We start from the raw sequence: 19,765 nt of genomic DNA on the forward strand, positions 1-19,765 counted from the left end.
GCCCCCCCACTCGCCCCGCACGTGATGGGAGCCCCCCAGCCCCGGATGTCCCGCCCGCAGCCCGGATAGCGCCTCTGCTGAACGCCACGGCTCTGCCTGCGCCGCTCTCTCGGTGGTACCGGTTGCTGCTGCTTTATGACAGGCAGTCGGGCGGAGCTCCCTGGCGGGGTCGCCCGTCCCTAGACAGTTCCGACCCAGTATCCGGCGCTGTTACCGCAGAGCGGCTCCCGGACTACAGCTCCCGGTTTGCCTTGCACAACCACCGCCGCTTCCTGGGCGAGGCGCTGCAGCCTGCGCACTCTCATTGGGCGCCGTGTGGATCGGCGAGCGCTTGGACCAATCGCCGCTGAGTTCCGGCGGAGGCTGCCCAATGAGAGGCGGCGGGGGGCGGGCCGCAGGGGCGGTGGCAGCGGCCGGGCCCTGTGCGCTCCATGGCGGCCGCCGCCGGCCCCGACGAAGCGGACGAGGCGGTGCGGGGAACCTGTGAGGACGCGTCCGTCTGCAAACGGTACCGGAGCCGGGGAAGCGGCACGGCCGCCCGGGCGGCGCCCGCCGGTGTCCCTCCGCACCGGCCACGGCCCCGCGGTGGGGCTGGGGAGTTGGGGGGCGAAGGTCTGGCGGCTCCCGGGGAGCGGCGCTGGAGGAGGGTGGGAGCAGCCCCGTCCTCTCCCGGTGCCGAGGCTCTGTGAGTGTGCCCCGGGCCCGAGCGGCCGCAGGGCCCGGCTGGCGGGGCGCGCTCGGAGCCCCAAACCTCAGCCTCCTGCTGCTACACCCCTGCCCGCGGGTCTGCGCAGGGTTTGTTTATAGACCAGCGTACAGTGGTAGCCAGTATCTAATAACGTTTGGTCGTTTTTGACATCTCAGGGAAGAAACATATTGATATTTTTCAGATTTCTTTCCTTCTCCCCCTCTAGGCTGGGCACGGAGAGGGGAATGAGTTTCGTTGCCCTGTTGTGCCTGGCTGTCAATTTAACCTCTGTTATTGCAAAACCCTTTTGGATTTTGTAGCAGCAGATCGTTGGGTGGTTGAGTTTGGTTGGAGAGTTTTCCTCTTGGAATCGGTTGTAAAACTCGTGAGTTCTTTTAGGACAGAGTAACATTGTGCTAAACTGATGTGTAGAAGCTCTGGAATAAGTGCAAACACCTTGTCATGTAACAGTGTGTCGAAGTAAAGCCTGATTTGTGTGTCTCAGGAGCTGGAGACAGACAATTCATCTTCTGGGTCCCCCAGGAGGGAATATTTGAGATTTGGGTCTTTGCTCACAAAATTTCATCCAGTAGTGCAGAGACCATTAAAAAGATGCTTGTTGAATATGGCAACAACTAAAATTTCTAACTAAACTTGATATAATCTTTTACTATAAATAGTTCCACACAGGGGACAGATTTTTAAACCATGTCTGCATGTGTGCACCCAGGCCAGAGGGACCTTTTCAGCCTGTGTATCTTTTAGGGTAAATTTTGGTGGCCTTATTTCATAATTCTCTCTTTACCCTGCTGCTGGACAGGTTTGCTGTAAGTGTTGGCTACTGGGAGGACCCTTACATCCAGTATTTTGTGAGACAAGCTAAAGAAAGGAAAGCACCTGAGATCAACAGAGGCAAGTTGGAATGGGAATGGGAGCACCTAACTGGTCCTGACAAAACCCCTGTACACTGGGTTTTAGGGAGGGGGGGGAAATACGTGAAAGAATGAGACAAGGTTTCTTCACAGCAACAATTCCATGCTGTATCTGATCTTTTAAATATCAATCTGTAAATCAAAAGTTTCTTCCATTGCTTTCTGTGTTCTGAATGGGCTGTCTCTGTGTGTCTCAGTGTGCAGAGATCTCCTCAAAACAGTCAGTAATGTTGGATTGGCCCAGGACAGTTGGGTCTCTGCAAGTGTAGAATTATTCTGCTCTGCTTGAGTTGAAACTTGACTAAAGCTTCTATTTACCCAGGGCTGAGTTTTATCAGTACATGAGATTTTCTTTGTAATTAAAAAAGAAAAACAAAGGCCCTTAGGTGTCTCAAAAAGAGGGCATTATTCTTTCTACATACTGCCTAAAGATCTTCATGAGTGCTAAACATCGAGTTTTACATGAAAATAACAACTCACCCAGGGTTTGTGTGTGTTGCAGGTTATTATGCTCGTGTGCACGGAGTCAGTTACCTGATCAAAGCTTTTCTAGAGAAGACAGAATGCAACTGTCAGATTGTTAATCTTGGGGCTGGCATGGACACCCTGTTCTGGAGACTGAAGGTAACGAGAGCTGCAGGGGACAGGCCTGGCTGAGGACACAGGGCTGTGGGGACCCGTGAGGGGCTGCTCTGAGCTCGTCCAGGCTGGCTCTGGCACACAGGGCAGGTGTGCAGGGACACAGCACAGCAGGAGCTCTCACAGAATCCCAAAAGAGCTGGGCTTGGAAGGGACCTTTGGAGCTCATCCAGTCCAACCCCTGCCCAGGCAGGGTCACCTGGAGCAGGTGACACAGGAACATGTCCAGGTGGGTTTGGGATGTCTCCAGAGAGGGAGACTCCACACCCTCCCTGGGCAGCTGTTCCAGTGTTCTGCCACCGTCATGGAAAGAAGTTCTTCCTCATGTTGAGGTGGAACTTGCTGTGTTTTAGTTTCTGGCCATTGCTCCTCATCCTGTCACTGAACAGAGTCTGGAACCATCTCCTGACAGCCCTGGGAGAGATTTGTATGGATTGATGGGATCCCCCTCAGCCTTCCCTTCTCCAGACTGACCAGGCCCAGCTCCCGCAGTCTCTGCTCATCACAGAGATGCTCCAGACCCGAAATCATCTCTGTGGCCTCTGCTGGACTCTCTCCAGCAGTTCCCTGTCTTTCTTGGAGATCAGAACTGGACCCTCCAGCTGTGCCTCACCAGGGCTGAGGGCAGGGGCAGGATCACTCCCTGACCAGTTGCCACACTTTTCCTACATCCTCTGGGATTCCAGTTGTGAGTTTGTTTATATAAATCATGGAATCACAGAGTGGTTTGGATCAGAAGGAACGTGGAAAATCATCCAGTGCCACCCCCTGCCCTGGGCAGGGACACCTTCCACTATCCCAGGTTGCTCCAAGCCCTGTCCAGCCTGGCCTTGGACTCTTCCAGGGATGGGGCAGCCACAGCTTCTCTGGGCATCCTGTTGCATATATAGGTGTGTTTGTGTGTAATTCACAGAAATTCAGTTATTCAGGTGTTGTATGATGGCATCATTGTGGATGAACACACCTCTGAGTGAATTATCTTCTCATTAGCATTTCTGTTGGCAAATTTGGGTTCTGGAGGGAAGCCTGAGGAACATTTTGCTTGGTCACAATTCATTGTATTCCATCCGTGGAAGGGAGACAGTACTGATTTTTTTTTCTGAGATGTGAAGCTTTTCCCTTACCTGCATTCCTATGAAAGCTCTGTCAATACCATGTTTGGTAACAGTGATTTTAAAAGCTGCAATGGGGCCTGTAATTCCAGTTCTCTGTCCTTGTGGAGAGCAAGTGTGGTGTAATGAATGTACAGAAGCTGGGAGCCAGTTACTGGAGTGTTCAGTGTTCTGAGTTCTAGTTTCATCTCAGAAATCCATGGGTCGACAGCCAGAAAGAGCAGCAACATCCAACACAAAGGAATTGCTGCGCAGGGAGAGACTTGGCACAGCTTCTCCATCAGGCTGGGAAATGGTGCCAACATGGAATGAAGAGCTTTCCCCCTCTTTTGTAGTCCAGGCAGACTGGTCTGCTTGTGCTCTGGCTGTGGGCTGGAGGAGAACTGGAATGTGGTCACTGTCTGGGTGAACCTGTGCAAAGCATTCCTGGTTCTTTCCTTGGAAGGCTGTGCTGAAAGTCGTGGTAAATGCTGTGGTAGTTTCCTGTTGCTGTGCTCTCCCAGATCCTTGGTTGGAGAGTGTGTTTCAGTATCTGGTGTCTGCGATTAGAGTCCTTCTTCTCTCTGGAGACATCCCAAACCCACCTGGACACGTTCCTGTGTCACCTGCTCTGGGTGATCCTGCCTAGGCGGGGCTTGGACTGGATGACCTCCCTTCCAACCCCAGCTATCGTGGGATTCTGTGATTACATAAAATGTTAAATAATTTCTTTAATTCTTAGAGGACATTCTAATGACTCTCAGCCAGTTTTTGTTGAATTTTAGGGGGTTTTAATTTGTGGGACATTGTTATACCACTATTAAAAATGCCAGTGTAACCCAAACCAGAACTGTTCAGGATTTGAGGTTCTGTCTTGTCCTGTGCCATGTGAAACTTGAGTGTCCCTAATTCTAGTGTCTTCCTCCAATTCCCAGGATGAAAATCTTCTCCCTAGAAAATATTTTGAAGTGGATTTTCCGATGATCGTTGCAAGAAAAATACATAATATCAAGTAAGTCTGAGGCCTGTGTTCAGCTGTGGGAGACTGACTGTAAGTCAGTGTCATTATTTCATCTCTCTGCTGAGAGACTCTTCATGTTCTGCGTTGTGAGGGAGGTGAGGCTCTGGCACAGGGTTCCCAGAGAAGCTGTGGCTGCCCCATAATCCCTGGAAGTGTCCCAGGCCAGGGTGGCCAGGGCTTGGAGCAGCTTGGAATAGTGGAAGGTGTCCCTGCCCATGGGAGGAGTGGCACTGGATGGGCTTTAAAGGTCCCTTCCAACCCAAACCATTCCAGGATTCAATATAGAATACAGGTTCATTGTGCAGGCAGGTGCCACATGTGACTCTGCAGCCACTGTTCCAGGTTGGAGAAGGTGATGTGTGAAAGTTTTAGGGAGCCAAGCAGAGCTTGCTCTGTGGCAGGGAAAATCTCCTGACCATTAGAGGTGATAAGTCTTCTCTTACTGTTGAAGACAGCACTGGCTTCCCAGATGTGCCTGTTCAGTTGGAGGCAGGATAGCTGCTGCTGTAGGGGAATGTCCTGTTTGAATGAATCCATTAAGGCTTATTGAGGACACATTACGGAGTACCTGGATTTCTCTTGAAAGATTCCCTCAAAACTTATGAGTAATTTGGTAAAAAACTCAGCTCCAACTTCTACAACTTGCAAAGGTTTTCCTTTCCAGCAGAGGGCAGAGATATTCTCTTGGCTGCTTTTCACACACACACACGCACACACACACACATATATATGTTAAGAAAAAAGCTGTAAGCACACTGTTAAGCAGGCTTAACTGCTCTGAGATGCTTCTTCCTTCTTCCCACAGATCAAAACCTCCCCTGTCAAAACCAATTATGGAATCCCATTCAGGGGACTCTCTTCTAATAGGTGAGTCATCCTCAAACTCAGTCAGTGATGTACTGCAGCACTTTTAAAACTTTTCTGATCATTTTGTTCTGCTATGTGGGCAGGCTTTTAATGTTTGAAATGCTGTTTGGACAGAGAATTGGGAGGGAAAAGAGGCTTTTTTCTTCTCTTACAGACTCCTGCCCATTTGTTCCGTGTTGTGTTAGAAATGTCTTCTCTTTAAGTGGTTTTATTCTGGCAGAAAGTTGGGTTTTTTTCTTTTTCTCTCATATGTAGCTTGTTTTCTGTCACAGGAAAGGAAAAAGTGCTACAGAGAGCATAGATACTGGATTAAAATATCTGTTGAGTGTTTATCTGCTTTCTGTCTCATTAAGAGCACAAGTCTTTACACTTGCAGAGTTTTCACAGCAGAAACACAGCCTACCCAGTCCAGGCTCAGGAGCCAGTGCTGTTTGTTACATTTTGGTATCAGAAGGATACTAATTTCAGGTGGTGTAATGTGGTTGTACTCTCTTAGTTTCTAACCTCATGGAACAGAAGGTTGTGGACTCCCCATCCCTGGAAGTGTCTAAGGTGGGGTTGGACAGGCCTTAGAGCACCCTGGGATAGTGGAAGGTGTCCCTGCCCAGGGCAGGGGGTGGGACTGGATGATCTCTAAGGTCCCCCCCAACCCAAGGCATTCTATAATTGTATGTTTGTGTCAGGACTGCACTTGAAAACCTTTTTTACTTGTGGAAAACTCCCTGGGTTCCACTGAGTTCATGTTCTCCGTGCAGATGCTGAGCTGTAGTAGCTGCTTTGGACAATTTAGGAGGGGCAGTAATTACCTGCATCCACCATAGCAACTGCTGTGTGTGAGCAGGTGTGACCCTAACGCAGAGCCTGCAGTGTTTGGTGCTCCCTGCTGTGATCCCCTGTGGCCCCTTACATGAGCACAGTTCTAGCCCAGGCTCTGGGCACATTCTGCAGTTTTTTTTGCTGCACATGAGACGGTCTTCACTTCCCAACCCTGCAAATATCCTTTGAAGGGCAGAGTTCTCCCTTGTACCCTCAGGCCTCCAAAGATGAAAGCCTAGTGCCCCAGCTCAGAAAAAGGGCTCCTGGGGACGCTGGGCAGGCCCTCCTGGGGCATATCTGACGCCAGGGAGATCTGCTGCACAAGCACCATCCCAGAGGCACCCATTGGCTCTGTCCCAAGGGCTGGGTGGGGTTCGTGTTCCTGAAGAGCTGCAGTACATCTGGAACAGCAAAACACCTGCAGATTTATCAGCCTGCACTGTTGTAATCTAGGGCTATTAATAGCCAGTTCCCATAGCACTGGGATGTACTGGTGAGACTGGTTTCTCTGAAGCTGCTTCTCTGGTTCCTTCTCAGTGCTGGGTGTTAAAACCTCAGACTAACAACTTTGCTGTTCCCAGGCTGGTGTAGGCTCTGTTGCACCAAGATCTTTGGGATGTAGCAGCGTGTCCAGAACATGTAGAGGTGGTGGAAGTGTTGTGGAACTCCAGTTTGAACTGACCCCCAGTCACAGGTCAGATCCAGAGAGATCCCTGTGAACTCTGGTTTAAGGATCAATTAATGGAACTGCTTCATAGGGAAGTGCCACGAGAAGAGGTGCTGGAATAAGTAGATAAATCAAACAGATGAGCAGAGAGTTCTTACAGATCTAAAGGAACTTGACAATCAGTTTACTCAGCTACTGATTGGTCTGTGCCCTCTCATTTACAACTGTCTCCAGCTGCAAGGTTATGGCTGTGACTCGGATGGGCTCCAGGGGAAATCCAGGGAACCCCATGCCAGTAGGACTGATGTCTCTACTGAACAAATCATAGGAGCTCTAAGAGACAGACTTAGGAAAACACAGGAATAATAGGAGGTGTTGAGAAAGAGTCACTGTGGCTTTTGGAAAGGTAAGCTGTGCTTCGCAAATCTGTTGGAGTTCTTTTAAGTCAACATATCTGTTGGAAAAGGACATCAGTATAGTGCTTGGATTTCAAAAATGTGTTTTGACTGTGTCCCTTGCCAAAGTGTGCCAAAGAAGTGGCACAGTGGTTATGGGGAATGAATGGTTCTCATATGGATGAGGAGCTGGGATGGAGGGCGAGCATATGTTGTTAATTTTCATTATGGAGGAGATGGAGATCTGTGCTTAAGGATATGTTGTTGTTCAACACTAAGAAAAAATTGGGAAAATAGAGTGATTAGTAAGTGGCAGCTTGTTGGCAAATCCAAACTCTGAAGAGTGGTAAAGAACTGTAGAAGTATCTTGTGAAATTAGTGACTTGATGATGATTTCAATGTGGATTAATAGAAAGTGATGCACATGGGGGGAAAAAACAGTTTGTGCCTCACATGTAAATGATTATTGCTGCCTTCCTGCAGGATCTGAGTATTAGAATAACTAAATGGATGAAAGCATGAGCTCAGTAATGGTCCAGAAATACAAAGGAATTTTAAGCATTTTTGAGGAAAAGCTAGAAAACAACTTAGGTGCCAGTGTTGGTAGGTGTTTACGCTCTTTGACTTTTCCCTTTGGAGCTGCTGTTGGCCTCTGGAAGGCTGGGTATCATCCTAGGGAGACCTTAGGTCTGACCTGGCACAGCTGTTAGAACTGTGGAATATTCTGGGAGTACCACCTGGTACAGGGGTGTAGGGGGCACAGGGGAACAGCACTGCCAGGTAGGGAAATGCTGCTTGTTTTTGTGCAGATGTGGACCAGGATTTTAGAATCTTGGGGAGGAGGTTGTCCCTCCCTGTGCCTGCTTCCCCACATCAGTTCACACTCCTGTCTCTGGTATACCAGGAATGATTTGTTTAGATTGTTTGGAATTCTGGTTTTGAGTTGTGCTAATATGGGTTGCCATGATTCAGGTTCTCTCACTGCTTTTCTGCTCACCCTGAAAGTTCTCATGCCACAAAGCTGCTGCTAATACACAACTTCATTGGCTTCAGGGCAGCACGTGCTGGGCTGCCTGTGGCCGAAGCAGGGGCAGCATGGTGTGCACGTCTGGTACAGAACTGGTGCCCAGGAATGCAGTGACATGAGCCCTGTCACTGAACAGCTCCGTGCTTTCCTGGGGAATGCTGGAGCTCCAGGGAAAGCAATGATGTCCCTGTGGCAATGCCCCAGCAGATTGTTTCCAAAGTTCAGTGGCACTATCTGATGGATGTTGCTCTTGCTGGGAGGTCAGTGCTGCACCTTTGTTACCTTGGCAAGTGCAAACTGCACCTCGTGAACTGTTGGCTTTGTGTGCCTCTCACGCCTTCTGCCCTGTCTAGGCCAGCTTGGGCACTTGGTTGTTTCAGCTTCCCTCCGTCCCCAGACTTTTTTGTGACCCAGTGTAGGTGTCATGGGGACTTGCAGGCCTTGTGTGGGGCTGACCCTGTGCTTCCAGGACAAGATGAGTGTGGCAGGGCCCTGCTGGGCTGGTGTAGTGAAACCTGAGCTGGGGGAGAGCAGCATGCTCTCCTGCAGAACAGGCTGCAGGGGCTGCTGCTTTGTAAAGCTGCCAAAGATACCTTAGCATGAAAATCCTAATGAAATCAGTTTGAGTCAATAGTATCCTGCATGCTGTCTCTTGGAAAACCTCCAGGAAATTGTTGCACTAATGTGAGAAGAGAGTAAGAGAAGAAAGCTGAATTCTTGTGGCAGAGGAAGAGCTTGGTGTGCCTGGAGGCTGCCAATGCTGCCCCAGAAGCCGGTGTAGGGCAGCAGGGAGGGCCTGAGGCCACCCTCCAACAGAAGCAGTAACTTCTCCTAACATTTCTGTGGAGAAAAAATGCAATGTGGTGAGGTCAAAAGGTGACTATAAGTAGCTCCTGCTACTACTCAGTTACTACAAGCATGTCTTGTTCTATGGCTGTGAAATTTGAACCAGTTGTGTTGTTACCTCTGTGCCAGAAGTCATGGAAAATAAACATACAAGTGTGTGCCCAGAGGAAAGCATTCTCTGTTGATTATCCCTGGAGAGCTGAACCCTGTGCCTGGACCAGGAGGGCCTAGATGGGGTGGCCTGGGGTGGTGGGGCTCGTCTTTCTCCCCTTCTCTCTCCCCTCCCTTGTATTTCTCAAATTAAATCTGAGTTTGATGTTTCTAAAACCTTCATTTCAGCCAAGTACAGAGAGAATCTTTGTGCATGGCTGAGTATGCTGTGTGAGCATCACACAAATCCCCAGGACAGCTCTAGAGGAGATCATCCAACCAAACAACCTCACTAAAAAACAACACAAGGTGTTGGTGCCTGGGTAGGAATTAGTGCCTGGAATATGGGATTTTCAGTTGTTTAAGCCAGCAAATGTCACTGGCTGTGCCAGCATTAGGGCAGCTGGCCTGAGTCACAGCATTGCAGTAAGAATGAACAGAGGGGTTTTAACACACACTCCAAATCAATTCAGTTAAAACAAACTCTTGTTCCTCAGAAGAAATCAATGGGGACCATGTGACTGTGCTGCCAAGCTGGAACTTGGTTTTTCTTTTCCAGCTGCCCTATGGATGGGCAGGAATTGGAAAATCCATTTGCAGCAGGCCTGCTCAGTCATGGGCAGCAGGTTGCTCACTTTGATACTTCGCAGAATATCCTGAGTGGGAAGGGACCCACAGGGAACATCCAGTCCAACCCTGGCCCTGCACAGCGCAGCCCCAAGAATCTCCAGCTCTGCAATAAAGCAGGAGTTGGTGCCAGAGCATATACCAGCAGTACAGCAGTTTTTGGGATGTTCGTGGATGGATTTCTGGCCTCCAGGCTGGGGACAGTGGCAGTTCCAGCTGTCCCCAGCTGCCATTGCCCTGCAGTCAGTGAGTGTTTGCTCCCTAAGTGGCAGGTGATGGAGTGGTTGAAGTTTGCCTAGTTAAGTATGATCAGACTAAAACGGGGGAAATTTAGGTTAGGTATTGAGGAGAATTCCTTCCCTGTGAGGGTGGGGAGGCCCTGGCACAGGGTGCCCAGGGAAGCTGTGGCTGTCTCTGGATCCCTGCAAGTGTCCAAGGCCAGGTTGGACAGGGCTTGGGGCAGCCTGGGATAGTGGAAGGTGTCCCTGTCCGTGGCAGGGGATGGCACTGGATGGTCTCTATGGTCCCTTCCCAGCCAAACCATTCCCTGATTCCGTGATAAAGATGCTCTGATCAGTGTGGTGTGGGCAAGGCACGTTTACTTCCACCTTGGAGTGTTTGTGCTCCTTCTCTTCTGGATCCCTTAAAACATTTTGTGGTTTATTTCTGGCTTTTATTTCTGTTCTTTATTCATGTACTTATGTGTCCAAGCCTCTGAAGCTGGACAGGGAGCTGGCATTAATTCCCTACTAATTGTGGTGGCTGACGCTCGCTGTGCCGTATCCATGGACAGAAACCAATCCCTATTTAAATACTTCCCTGTGTGTGGTGGGGTTTTTGGGTGGCTTTTTTTGATGCCATTATCATGGCCTTGATGTAATCACTTAAATAGAAGGGTGTGGGAAGTAGTAAAGCTATTACAGAACATGCACATGGAAAAAGCCTTGACTCAAAATGTTGAATCATTTGCTGCACAACTTTTTTTCTCTTTTCTTCCCTTGTAACTCTCTTTCTGAACTGTTCTGATTCCTGGATCTGCTCCCAAGTGTTGCTGGAATGGCAGCTATTGTCACTTGCTAGTGCCGCTTTCAGGGAGTTGGTAATTTGAAAACTAAACAGAGGTGCATCCTCTGGAATGTTCGATCACTGCTTGATGTAATCATTGGGAAAACCCACATTCGTCCCCAGTTTTTGTTCCCCTCTCCTGGAATGGAAGCCCCTTTCATCCTGCCTCTTCAGCCACTTGGCTTCTCTCCTCACTCAAGCTGTGCCAGGGGAGGCTCAGGTTGGACATTAGGAGGAATTTCTTCATGGAAAGGGTGGTCAGGCACTGGAAGGGGCTGCCCAGGGAGGTTTGGAGTCCCCATCCCTGGAGGTGTCCAAGGAAGGCCTGGATGTGGCAGTCAGTGCTCTGGGCTGGGGACAAGGTGGGAATGGGGCACAGCTGGACTTGGTGGTCTTGAGAATATTTTCCAGCCTCTGGGATTCTGTGACATCTGTTCCCATGTGATGCTGAGGAGCTGTGCCTGCAGCATATCCCCCAGGGAGCTGTGCCAGACCTGTTCCTGCAGCCACACACTGACCACCCCTTCCAGAGCCACTTTCAGCTCTGGCTATTTTTTCACTGGTTTATTATTTTACTGCTTGATCTGTCTCACTCCTGTGGTACAAGGGGGAAATGCTGGGCTCTTCTGTCCTGGTCCCTTTGCTCCAGAAAAGCTGAGGCATTCCAGAGCCATCCCTGTATTTGGCTCTCAGGGGATTTGATGGGGCACTTGGGAAGTGCCTCCTGTGGGCCCTGGGCTCCTCTGGGTGCATTCATTGGTGCTGGGTGTCAGAATTATTGATGGCAAGAGGCTCTGCTGTTGCTGCTTCCTCACAGCTGTGCCAGGATGGGCAGGGGCTCCTTGGACTCTGGGATTTGTCCCTCCTTCTTTCTGGGAAGCATCCACAGGAATTTGCTGCCTATTACATCCCAGGGGAATATCTGTTGCTTAGAATACCTTCTCCAATTTGACTCTTTCCTTAAATGCCACCACTAAATCACACCAAAAGGCTAGATGGTAACTTTTTTTTGGCCCCAATCTGTGTCTGCTCCCCATATTTATTATATAACTATATAATATAGTTAATTTATATAGCTATATCTGTTGTTAATATTTGAAATATTGTCACTCTTAGCTTAGTTTTTCAGAAATTGATCTACTTTTATGTAGTTCCTATGTACATACATTGGGCCATCTAAGAAGACTCTCCAAACAAAACAAAAATCCTGCCTTTAATCTTCACATTTTTCTTCTCTCTGCATTCCTGGCAGCCATGGTAACGGCTGGGATAACCTCTCTGCTTCAGCGTGGCTGCAGAGGGAGAGAGGAGGCTCGGTGCAGGGTCTGATGGTGATGGAGCACTGTAAAACACAAGTAGGAAGGGAATTAATGTTAGAAAAAGAAGAGTTTGCTGCTCATAGTTCGGTATAACAGGCCAATCTTTGGCTCCCAATTCATGTGTTCCTGTGTAGATTTTTTAGTTCATAACTCCAGCATCCCTCTCATTTGTAACATTAGCCTCTCCAAATTTTTGCCTTGCAGATTCCCACAGCCTGGACTCCAGTCGATATTCCATAGTAGGAGCAGATCTCCGTTTCTCATCAGATCTGGAGGAAAAGCTGAAGAAACATAGCTTGGATATACAGTAAGATCATAGGGTTTTAATTGTGTTTTTGGATTTTTTAATGAGGGCTTGTGGAAGTCCCTGTCCAAGGCCAGGCTGGACAGGCCTTGGAGCAGCCTGGGATAGTGGAAGGTGTCCCTGCCCAGGACAGGGGTGGCACTGGATGGGCTTTGAGGTCCCTTCCAAACCATACCAGGATTCTCTGATTTCAGAGTTTTATCTCTGTAATTATTTTCTGTGGCCTCTTGTTAAACCCCTGTTGTTCCCTAAACCTTTTGATGGGACTGCAATGGATCTGAATCCCACAGCTCCTTTGGGGTTTTATTGTTCAACATGAGGCTTTCAGGGGGCAGGAGTTGAGTTTTTGAGTGGATGATGGACAGACCTTTCAAATCTAAGCATTATAAATAGCAACGATCTGGCTGGGTGGGAGAGAGCATATGGGGAAAGCAGAATGCATCAAATTGCCATTTAATTCTTTACACTTCCATCCTCTGAAATGTTGCCTTGCTTGCCTACATTGCTGCTCCTTGTGGAATTTCTCCTGCTTCTAGTGACTTTTTTCCCCCTTTCATTCCAGCAATTAAGAGCAAACTCAATAATTGTGAAGAAAATCACTTGTGTAGATGTCTATTTTTGTTGTTTTGTGGATGGAGGGGGAAGAGGCAATGTGCAAACTATAGATTACATTTTGTTAGATAATAGTATGTGAAGATTGTTTTACAGATACTGAACAAATTTCTCTAACTAAAATTCTTCTTAGAACTTTTTTTAAAGAGGAAACTTTTTTTCAATTTGTAATTAGTTCCTGATTTCACTGATCTCTACAAGAGTGTGAACTGTGTGTACAGGGCACAATTGTCCTGCAGAGGGAATTTTAACACACCTCAGTTCATGCTGTCAGAGAGGACTTAGAGAATGCACATTGTTCTGTGCTCAGGGCTGACTTTGGGGAGATTGTTTCCTAAACTCTCTGGTTCGCAGCCACAGGAGTCTCCTGTGGTTAATTAATTCACAGCTGCCAGAAAGCCCAGTTTTAGTCAACGTGATGAAGAGATTTCATTCAGTCTTCAGTGTCTAGTTCATAAAAAATTGAGCTCTTTCAGAAATTCTGGGGACATGAAATGACTTGCTTGCTCACAATTCTTAGTAGATTTTTCTTGTTCTTTTGCTGGAAGTCATGTTCTCCTTTGGTTTTGTTTTGCAGTTTGCCAACGCTGCTGGTGGCCGAGTGTGTGCTGGTTTACATGACCCCCCAGCAGTCTGCAAACCTGCTCAAGTGGGCAGCAAGCACCTTCCCCGTGGCCATGGTTATCAATTATGAGCAGGTAAAACCAAAAGGGCATTTTTAGACCTGCATTGTTGTAATAAAAATTGCTCTCGTATGTGGGAGTTATTGAGAAATAAGAGTGGGCCATGTCCTTTTGTAGAAACATCAGTTTCTGCTGAATTTCTGTAGTAATGTGTTTTAACTTGTAGCTTGGTTAGCTCATTGTAGAGAAAATACAGCTATTCTGAAAGACAATATGTTGAAGCAAAATGATTGAGACTTAATCCATATGTGGAAAAAACCATAGAATATTGATTTAGCTAAAGCAGAAGAAAAAGAAATGATGCTGAGTGCTGGCTCTGGGTGTATAACATTACATAATTACCTCTGTGTTCTTTGGCAAAGTGGAGCAAAAATCACATCAGTATGAACTCTGCGTCTCCCTGTGGAAGTCAAACACTGCCTCGGGGGAACTAGGTGGCTCCAGGAATTAGTAACAGGATCTTCCAAGCTGTAAATCACTGCTGGAGAGCTGAACCAAGTTGCTGACAGCTGAAAGCAGAGGCAGTTCTCCTGCCAGCCCCGGTGCCTGTGAGGCACTGACAGTGGCACTGTCCCCCTGCCGCTGGCACTGGGGCTGTGCTGCTGAGGAGAAGGTGGTGGTGGGGAATGAGAGCCAGGGCGAGGATGTGCCACTCACTGGTGTCCTGTACGTTTGTGACGTAGGCAGTCCAAGGGTTAAGCTGTTCCGTTGTGTTGGGAAGGGGGAACACTTTTGTCTCCTTCTCTACCTGAGGTGAACATGAGGGACCGCTTCGGGCAGATCATGATCGAGAACTTGCAGCGCCGGCAGTGCAACCTGGCTGGGGTGGAGCTCTGCAGCTCCCTGGACTCCCAGGTGAGGGGCATGGAACTCTGAGGGGCTGACACTGAGCTTTATTAACCTGGCTGTGAGTTCTGCCTCTTGAGTGTGCCCTGTGGGGCTCAGCAGTGACCGGGGGGGGGGAGGCAGTTACTGAGCCCTTTGCTGGCTACGTTACCGTGGAATCAGGGCATGGTTTGGCTTGGTGCCACCCCCTGCCATGGGCAGGGACATCTTCCACTATCCCAGGGTGTTCCAAGCCCTGTCCAACCTGGCCTTGGACATTTCCAGGGATCCAGGAGCAGCCACAGCTTCTCTGGGCACCCTGTGCCAGGGCCTCCTCACCCTCCCAGGGAACAATTCCTTCCCAATATCCCATTGATCCCTGCCCTCTGGCACTGGGAAGCCATTCCCTGTGTCCTGTCCCTCCATCTCTTGTACACAGTCTCTCTCCATGTTTCTTGTTGGCTCGTTCAGGTCCTGGAAGGCCACAGATAGATCACCCCAGAGCTCCTCTTTGATAGCTGAATGTCAGTGGTTGCACAAAACTTCCTGGTCAGAGCCCAGCCCTGCCCTCTCTGCATGGATCAGCAGCACATGATTAGGGAAGAGTTTGGGAGCTCTTCAAAAGACAGGTCAAGCAGCTGCCCTGTGAAATCCTTAGGGGAAGAAGCTGTCCTCTGGTACTTTCCCTTGAATCCTGTGAAAGATGTGCTGCCCTTTGTTTTCCAGAGGGAACGACTGCTGTTAAATGGCTGGGAAAATGCCCGTGCCATCGATATGATGAAGGTGTACAGCTTCCTGCCACAGGCTGATGTCAAAAGGTACCACTTTTTGTCCCAAAAGTCATCTTCAGATGCCATTTCCAAGGTCCTTCCCATCCATGTGTAGCGTGGGATCATAACAGAGAGGAGGCTGCAGGCAGGTGCCGCCCAGGGAGACAACATTTCTGAGTCTGAAGCTCTGCAGAGCCTCCAGGATAATGCCTGGATTGATGATCCAGAGCGTTTACGCTGCCAGGAGCAGACTGGCAGTAGTGATGTCTTATTTGGGTGTGACATAAGGCATCTCATGGCAGAAATTTGCAGATAGAAGATGCCACAGAAATGCTGTGTTGGCTTTTTGCAGTCCCCAAGATGTTCCTTGTGAAGATTTTGGCTGGGGTTAAACCATGGCACGTTGAAATTGTCTTCATGAGGGGGAGACTGCTGGGTCTGCAGAAATCAGAGCACAGAGGGGGGGACTAAAGGCTGTTTAACAGTCACTGATCTGCCTGGATTCTGTTAATATTTCTGCATTAATTGCTAAACACTGGGAAACTTTAAGGAGTAACTTCTTAGGGATATAATGTGAAATGTGAATTGCTATGAGTCATTCATAGTTGGAATTAGCTGAGCAAGTTACCTTGGTCAAAATATTCCATATGGGGGTTTCTCAAAGCCTGGAACTGAACAGGTGAGAGTGGAAATCAGAGGTGGTTTAAATAGGAACAGGGATGTGTGGTGGGACCATATGGCACTGGTGGAGACACAGAGCTCATGCTTTCTTTGTAGCATTTTTGGCTACCTTGGATCTGTTCAGCTCCTTGCACTTGTTCCACATGCCAGGAAATAGGTTATGTAAACTCTGTCGTCCAGTATTAGTGAGGCAAATAATGCTTTTTCTTTAGGAAAATCTTCACCAGAGTGCTCCTCTGCAGCACTTCACGCCTGGGAGTGCATTTAGGAACTTTTGCCCCTCAGCCTCTTTAGATCCTCAGTAGCAGCCCTGGTATTTGTGAGGAGTTACATGGATGAGTCCTGGAATATGGAATTCCAGGGATGAGGAGTAGAAGGCACCCTGTGGGTCACTTGTTTCATACATTGACAAGGGCGAGAGCAGTGGTGGCATCATGGACAAATACCTACAGTTGTTCCCTGGAGAGGTGACTGCCTTTCTGGCCATAGTTTTCACTCTCATGGATTGAACAGTTCAGTAGAAATTCTGCTCAGAGTCCAGTTCAAATCCTGACTTTTATTTTATTCCTACAGAATAGAAGCCCTTGAATTCCTGGATGAAAAGGAACTGTTTGAACAACTGATGCAGCACTACTGCATCTGCTGGGCTTCAAAGGACAGCAGCAATCTGGGTAATGTTCCCCAGCAGCTGGGGGTGATCCTCACCATGGAAATCTCCTGTGGGAAGGCTGGGGTTGGGATGTTACACCCGGTGTACCACAGACCCCCCCTGCTGTTCCAGGACTGGGCTTTGCTGCTCCGTCCTTGGGGTGGGAGCACCTCCCAGGTGGATGTTTCTCCACAGCCTTTGGAGGGTTTATGGGCATCCAAGCGGGGAGTCTGGCCAGTACAGGGGAGTTGGAATTTTTCCACCAGAAGATGCCGTATGGGTTACTTTAAATAACTGCCTGCTTTATCCCATCAGTGCTAATTGAAAGGTTTACAAATCCCATGCATGGGAAGTGCCATATGGGCACACGGTATATGAAGGCACAGTGTCCTGACAACACAAAAATAAATTTGTATTACTTATCCCAGGCTTCTCTGCACTGTCCCCATTTGCAGCCATCTGACACTGAAGTTTTCCATGCTGCTTTCTCCCCGGGGAAAAAATTCCCTCTGAAATCAGCTCTTTCACATGTTCCTTTTCTTCTTAAAATTCTGTCTCTCCTAGACTGGAATTTCTGTGAGAGACTTGATTTAGGCTTTCTATAGTATTTGGATGTTGCTGCTGCTCAAGAAACGATAAAATGAGGGGAATTGTTGTTTGGGGGAAGGATGGATGGCCACAGCCTGTATTTGTCCAAATTAAAAAGACAACTCTGTTGCAGTCACAGTTTGTCTCTACTTCTGGCTGCAATTTCAGGGACTTCAGTCTTTCCAGAAAACCTTTGCCTGCCACTTATATAATTTCCTCCCCTTCATCCGCTCTGCCCTTTCCTTGCTCCTGACAGAGTATCCATGAACAGATTTTATTGACTGTTCCTTAGCAAACGGGTATAGATTTGGTCTCTTCAGCCTGGCTGAGCAGCAAAGCCTCTGAGAGAGCTGGTAAAAGGAGATCTTCAGATAAAAACTGGTAAAAGGAGTTCTTCAACACCCTGTTGCTGCTGCTGTGACAGGGCTGCTGCCTTGTTGTGCCCTCCTGAATCCTCCATACTTCTGAGCTCAAAAATCCATGTTTTCTATTGTATTTCTTCAGGCTGAGAAGTGGTGACTGTAATACACAACTTTTTTTTAGAGGAGCTAAGGCCCAAAAGTTCACCTGTTCTTAGCAGCTGCTATTTTGGGGATCTCAGCATTGTTCTTTGCTGTGATTAGAGAAAGGCTGAGGGCAGTTTGGGGTACTGAGATTAAGGGGTGCAGGGTATCTTAGAAGTTACAAAAGACAGTTATCTCAAAGGAGATAATGAAGTGTCCAATGGACATGGCATGGATATGCCTTAATCTAAGGCAGGGGAGTTTTATCCAGTGTGAATTTACTGCTCTCATTAATGGTGCTTTCCCCAGCTTTCTCTTCCTAATTTCATGGGCAAGCCCTGAGGTTCCTGAACATTCTGTGTTGTTCCTTCTGCCATGAATAATTCCAGTGCTCCTGCAGATTGGCTTCATCAAATTAATTGCTGCATCACAATCAAAAAATGGTTTAAAAAGTACAGCCCAACCTGTTTCCTGCTTTCCTCACACCAAATCCTTTATGTCTCAGTTTAAAAAAATGAAATAACTCTCAAAGCATCTTTCTTCCTGTATATAACTGACCTGGTTGCAGTGAAGGGCAGGTAGGGTGAGAATAAACCCTTGTTTCTCCCCCCCAAATCCCTCTTTCTCTTCACACAGGTCTGGCAAACATTGACTTCTGAGGGCTGCAGGGAGGGGAGCCTTGGGGAGCCCCCGTGACTGCCTTGGCTCAGGCCAGGACATGGAAAGGATGGGATTTGCACGTGCCAACCCCGGGCTGTGGCTGGGACAGCTCCTGGTGCTGCTGGGGACAGGCCTGGTGCCCTTGGGTGGTTTCAAGGAACATTTTCTGTGAGCAAGACTTGCCTCCCATTCCCAGCTATCTAACGGGGGACTTTGACAAGGTGTCAGTGATTCCTGTTTAAAGCTTGCCTTCCTTAGTTTAAAACTGAAAGTAAAGTGTACATGGATTCTTTGATTTCCCTCTTCTGTGTTTTTGTGGATGTGTAACACGTGTTTGTGACAGGAAGCTGGGAAAGCAGCGCTGGGCAGCTGCAGCAGAGGGTGCCTGCACTGTGCATGGCTGAGCAGGAGGGGAATTCTGGGCATTTTCATTCTGTTCAGGTCTAATTTTGATGAAGTGTCACCGTGTTGGCTTCTCCAGGCTTCACTGTTGTGCAAGGCTGCCACTGTGCTGGGTGTTCTTGGAGGGGAAGGGTAAAGGAGAAGGAGGGCCCTGGCTGTGTTCAGTGATGTACAAGAAACTGGAAAGCAGACTCGATTTAACTGGGAAGGGCTTAGCTTGTGGTTTCAGCACTGGGATGGTGAAGAAAGAAATTAATCTCAATTTGCACTGCTTCTGGTAGTATCTTTACACCAGTTCCTCCTTCTCTCTTTCCCCTTAAAAGAAGTAAAACAAAATCCCAACAGCAATGAAAACCCTTGTCCTGTTGTTTGAAATTGAATCTTGCAACCTTCCTATGAGAAAAATAATAAATGTTTAGTATTTATAATTTGTCTCCTGTCTTACTTGTTAGAAATGACTGATTTCTATCTGGTTTAGTGACATTCCTCTCACCAAATGTCTCACCAGGAGTATTTTTTTAAGGCAGCTGGCAGGCCCAGGAAGGCTGTGACTGCCCCTGGATCCCTGGAAATGTCCAAGGCCAGGTTGGACAGGGCTTGGAGCACTGGGATAGTGGAAGGTGTCCCTGCCCATGGCAGGGGTGGCACTGGATGGGCTTTGGGGTCCCTTCAACCCAAACCATTCTGTGATGCTGTGAAATCACCTTTCCTTCAGGGATTAAAAATGAACTCAAACCCCACCACCTAACCACAGCCCTACAACCCCTCTGCACTGCAGGAGCCTTCCTGAGCTGTCACTAGTGCCCAGTGGCCACAAGACTCATGCTCATTTCTTCATTAAGTGAAGGATTCAGAGTTGCATAAAAGCCCATCTCTACTGTCAATTTAATTTTGGCCAGACACCCTTTGGGACCACATTCCCTGAGCCTCCAGTAGCA

At 48.3% G+C, this 19,765-nt stretch overlaps 1 protein-coding gene across 1 annotated transcript; it reads left to right on the top strand.

Moving 5' to 3' along the window:
* Positions 1 to 52: 52 nt before the first annotated feature.
* LCMT1 (leucine carboxyl methyltransferase 1) lies at positions 53 to 19,255 on the top strand. Its single transcript, XM_039560510.1, has 11 exons — positions 53 to 508; positions 1,509 to 1,600; positions 2,123 to 2,244; positions 4,286 to 4,362; positions 5,177 to 5,238; positions 12,355 to 12,457; positions 13,644 to 13,764; positions 14,503 to 14,604; positions 15,301 to 15,392; positions 16,599 to 16,696; positions 18,402 to 19,255. The coding sequence occupies exons 1-11, from the start codon at positions 432 to 434 to the stop codon at positions 18,422 to 18,424; spliced, it is 969 nt and encodes a 322-aa protein (XP_039416444.1). The 5' UTR covers positions 53 to 431; the 3' UTR covers positions 18,425 to 19,255.
* Positions 19,256 to 19,765: the final 510 nt, after the last annotated feature.

Source organism: Corvus cornix, chromosome 14, assembly GCF_000738735.6.
Source record: "Corvus cornix cornix isolate S_Up_H32 chromosome 14, ASM73873v5, whole genome shotgun sequence".
NCBI lineage: Eukaryota > Metazoa > Chordata > Aves > Passeriformes > Corvidae > Corvus > Corvus cornix.